This window comes from Gadus chalcogrammus, chromosome 3 (assembly GCF_026213295.1).
Source record: "Gadus chalcogrammus isolate NIFS_2021 chromosome 3, NIFS_Gcha_1.0, whole genome shotgun sequence".
In the NCBI taxonomy this organism is placed as follows: Eukaryota; Metazoa; Chordata; class Actinopteri; order Gadiformes; family Gadidae; genus Gadus; species Gadus chalcogrammus.
In genome coordinates this window covers 23,712,408-23,715,320 of record NC_079414.1, presented here as the reverse complement: position 1 = coordinate 23,715,320, position 2,913 = coordinate 23,712,408, and the positions used below count along the sequence as shown (strand labels likewise).

General features: G+C 48.7%; 1 protein-coding gene across 1 annotated transcript in view; it reads left to right on the top strand.

Moving 5' to 3' along the window:
- Positions 1-2,275, top strand: part of LOC130379795 (platelet-derived growth factor subunit A-like) — an 11,443-nt gene extending 9,168 nt beyond the window's left edge. The window contains exons 5-6 of the mRNA XM_056586840.1: positions 729-855; positions 1,462-2,275. Of these exons, the coding sequence (XP_056442815.1) occupies positions 729-855; positions 1,462-1,472 (138 nt within the window). The 3' untranslated portion in view covers positions 1,473-2,275. The remainder of the gene's footprint in view (positions 1-728; positions 856-1,461) is intronic.
- Positions 2,276-2,913: the final 638 nt, after the last annotated feature.

Here is a 2,913-nt window from a genome sequence, read left to right as displayed (position 1 = left end):
TTAGACTTGAACCAATCGGACGCTGTTCAACTCAGTCCTGGAGCCTTATTGGCCTTGACACCGTATCTGCCAAGTGGGAATGTGTGCGTGTGTTACATTTGTGCGGAGGTGCCTATGGGTGTGTATGCATGTGCCTGAACCTGTGTTGGCTTGACTGTGGAACTCGTGAGGAGGAAAACGGAGAAGGTAGACATCTTGTCCTCTTGTCTGTTTTAAAGACCCCAAACCCATTCAAACTCTGTTAAAATGGGCACGCTAGGAGTTTGTGACCACGCATAGAACATGACTCATATCCAGTGGACACTTCCTTGTCAGACTCGCCTCATAGTTTAGAGAGTTTCGCGTACAGGGGGGATCACGTCATCGTGCTCTCACTTCTACACCATTTTGCCTGCCATGCGCTGGCGCTCCTATGGGTTGGGCGGCTCTCGCTCGTCAACAGAACAGACGAGGACTCCATCCTCCCTCTTCCACTACTCATTTCATCCACCGACCTCACACACACGCACGCACGCACGCACGCACTCACTCACACACACACACACACACACACACACACACACACACACACACGCACGCACGCACGCACGCACGCACGCACGCACGCACGCACGCACGCACGCACGCACGCACACACACACACACACACACACATTCCTGGTGCTATCTCACTGTTGCCTCCCTCTCTCTTCCTCCATTTCACCCCTCCCTGTCCCTCCGCCTGCCAGGTGGCCAAGGTGGAGTACGTCCGGCGCCGGCCCAAGTTGCGGGAGGTGCAGATCAGGCTGGAGGAACACCTCGAATGCACCTGCACCCACAGACCGCCCAACGGCCCGCACACACGCTCAGACAATGGTACGGGGAGTACGGTGTGTGTGCGCGCGTGTGTGTGTGTGTGTTTGTGTGTGTGTGTAGCTGTGCCTGTGTGTTTGTGTGTGCCAGTTTATGTTTCTGCCGGAGCACCAGGGTTATTTCCCCTGTCCCATGTGGCGGTGCTGTGTGAATGTGTCTCTGCAGCGATAGGAGCTGATAACAGATCTGAGGTATTTACTGGGTTTTTCCTCTCTGCTTAAACTACACCCTGGAGACATTTAGCTCCCCCCCCCCCCCCCCCCCCCCCCTTCCTCCCTTTATAGGAACTCTCACACACTAGTTTGCACACATATATACACACACACGTACACATGCATGCCACTACACACACACAGACAGACAGACAGACAGACAGACAGACAGACAGACAGACAGACAGACAGACAGACAGACAGACAGACAGACAGACAGACAGACAGACAGACAGACAGACAGACAGACAGACAGACAATGCAATGTACAACTAGTGATCGGGTGATCAGATACCAAATGAGAGATCAGAGTACTATTTGCGGTGAATGGACGTGAGAAGATTCCCAAACCCCCCCGGTTCTTTAACAGACTTCCTCCGTCCTCTATCTCCTCCAGGCATCCGGTAAGGAACGGATGGACAGACGCCGAGGAGCAAAAGAAGAAGATGGAGGAATGAAAGAGATTAAACTGTGTTTTGAGAGGAAGACATCCGCGGCCTGGTCAGAGCGTCTGCTGTTACATTCCTGTGGTGCTCGAGTCATCATCGCTGACATTCCCGGGTCACGTCAGGGTGGAGGAGATGAGGCCATGTAGAGCAGGTCAGAGGATCAGGACAGAGGAAGAGAAAGAGGCCATCTTGGATCAAATGCAGGGAATCCCCCACCAGCGGGTGACTCGTAGTAAGGTTGAGTGAACAGGCAGCGCATCCAAACCAAATCATAAAAAAGCCATTGCCTTGCCACGGCTTCGATGACTCATTGGGGGGTTGGGGGGAAACAACCTTTTTTAATTTTGTGCGAAATTGAATGGTGAAAATGGTGAAACGAGTTTGGCTTACAGGGTTACAAGTCTTATCTTTGACTTATGTGTGCGACCCACTCAGTGAACCGGGATTAAAAGCCTCTAAGAAGCCCCCCGGATGTTCCAGAAGATTCTGTCTGCGGACAATGGCTTGGAGTACATTTCACATTCAAAGACTTTCGCCGCTACCAAAAGACACACATCCACGGAGAGACACACACAGACACATCCATGTCAACCACACACGAAAAAGCACGCATACACACAAACATGCTGTAAATATTCTATATTTTTATAACCTTTAATTTTGCTATGAATCTTATTTTCCACTCTGGCCATGTTATCTGCATACAAGCTGGATAGTTATCCTCTGTACATGTTATGATACTAATAAACTATTTATATAATTATGCACTCTGCACAGCTGTGTGTGTGTGTGTGTGTGTGTGTGTGTGTGTGTGTGTGTGTGTGTGTGTGTGTGTGTGTGTGTGTGTGTGTGTGTGTGTGTGTGTGTGTGTGTGTGTGTGTGTGTGTGTGTGCGCACGCTTGTCCTAAACATTGCGATGTTGACCCGAACATCGCTTGGGAAATGCAAGTATGGCCCTCTCTCTCAGCTCAAACACAAGCACACAATACTCTCAAATAAGCTGAAAGAAAAGCAGAATCCAAAACAAATCATGTGTAGCAGGCAGACATTCACCATTCGCCGTGACCTTTGCTGCTTGCTAAATGTGGTATTATTAGCCTACTGTTATTGTTATTAGATTGTGATGGATACAATTATACACATACGACTAATGTTCTACCAGATATTCACTCAATAATTAGCCACAGATGTATGTGCTGAAGGTACCAAACATACGCGAGGGTTTGTTTATGTTCTTATGTCCTTGAATATGTAAAGAGCAAACACTTAAAATTAGCTCAATCTGTGGTGAAACATGGGTAATTGCTGTTGCGCCATCTGATGAACACAATGAACAAGCATGTTCAGCTCTGTTAACCAAACAAAGTATATTTGAAAAAATCCCACAAAGATTACATCCA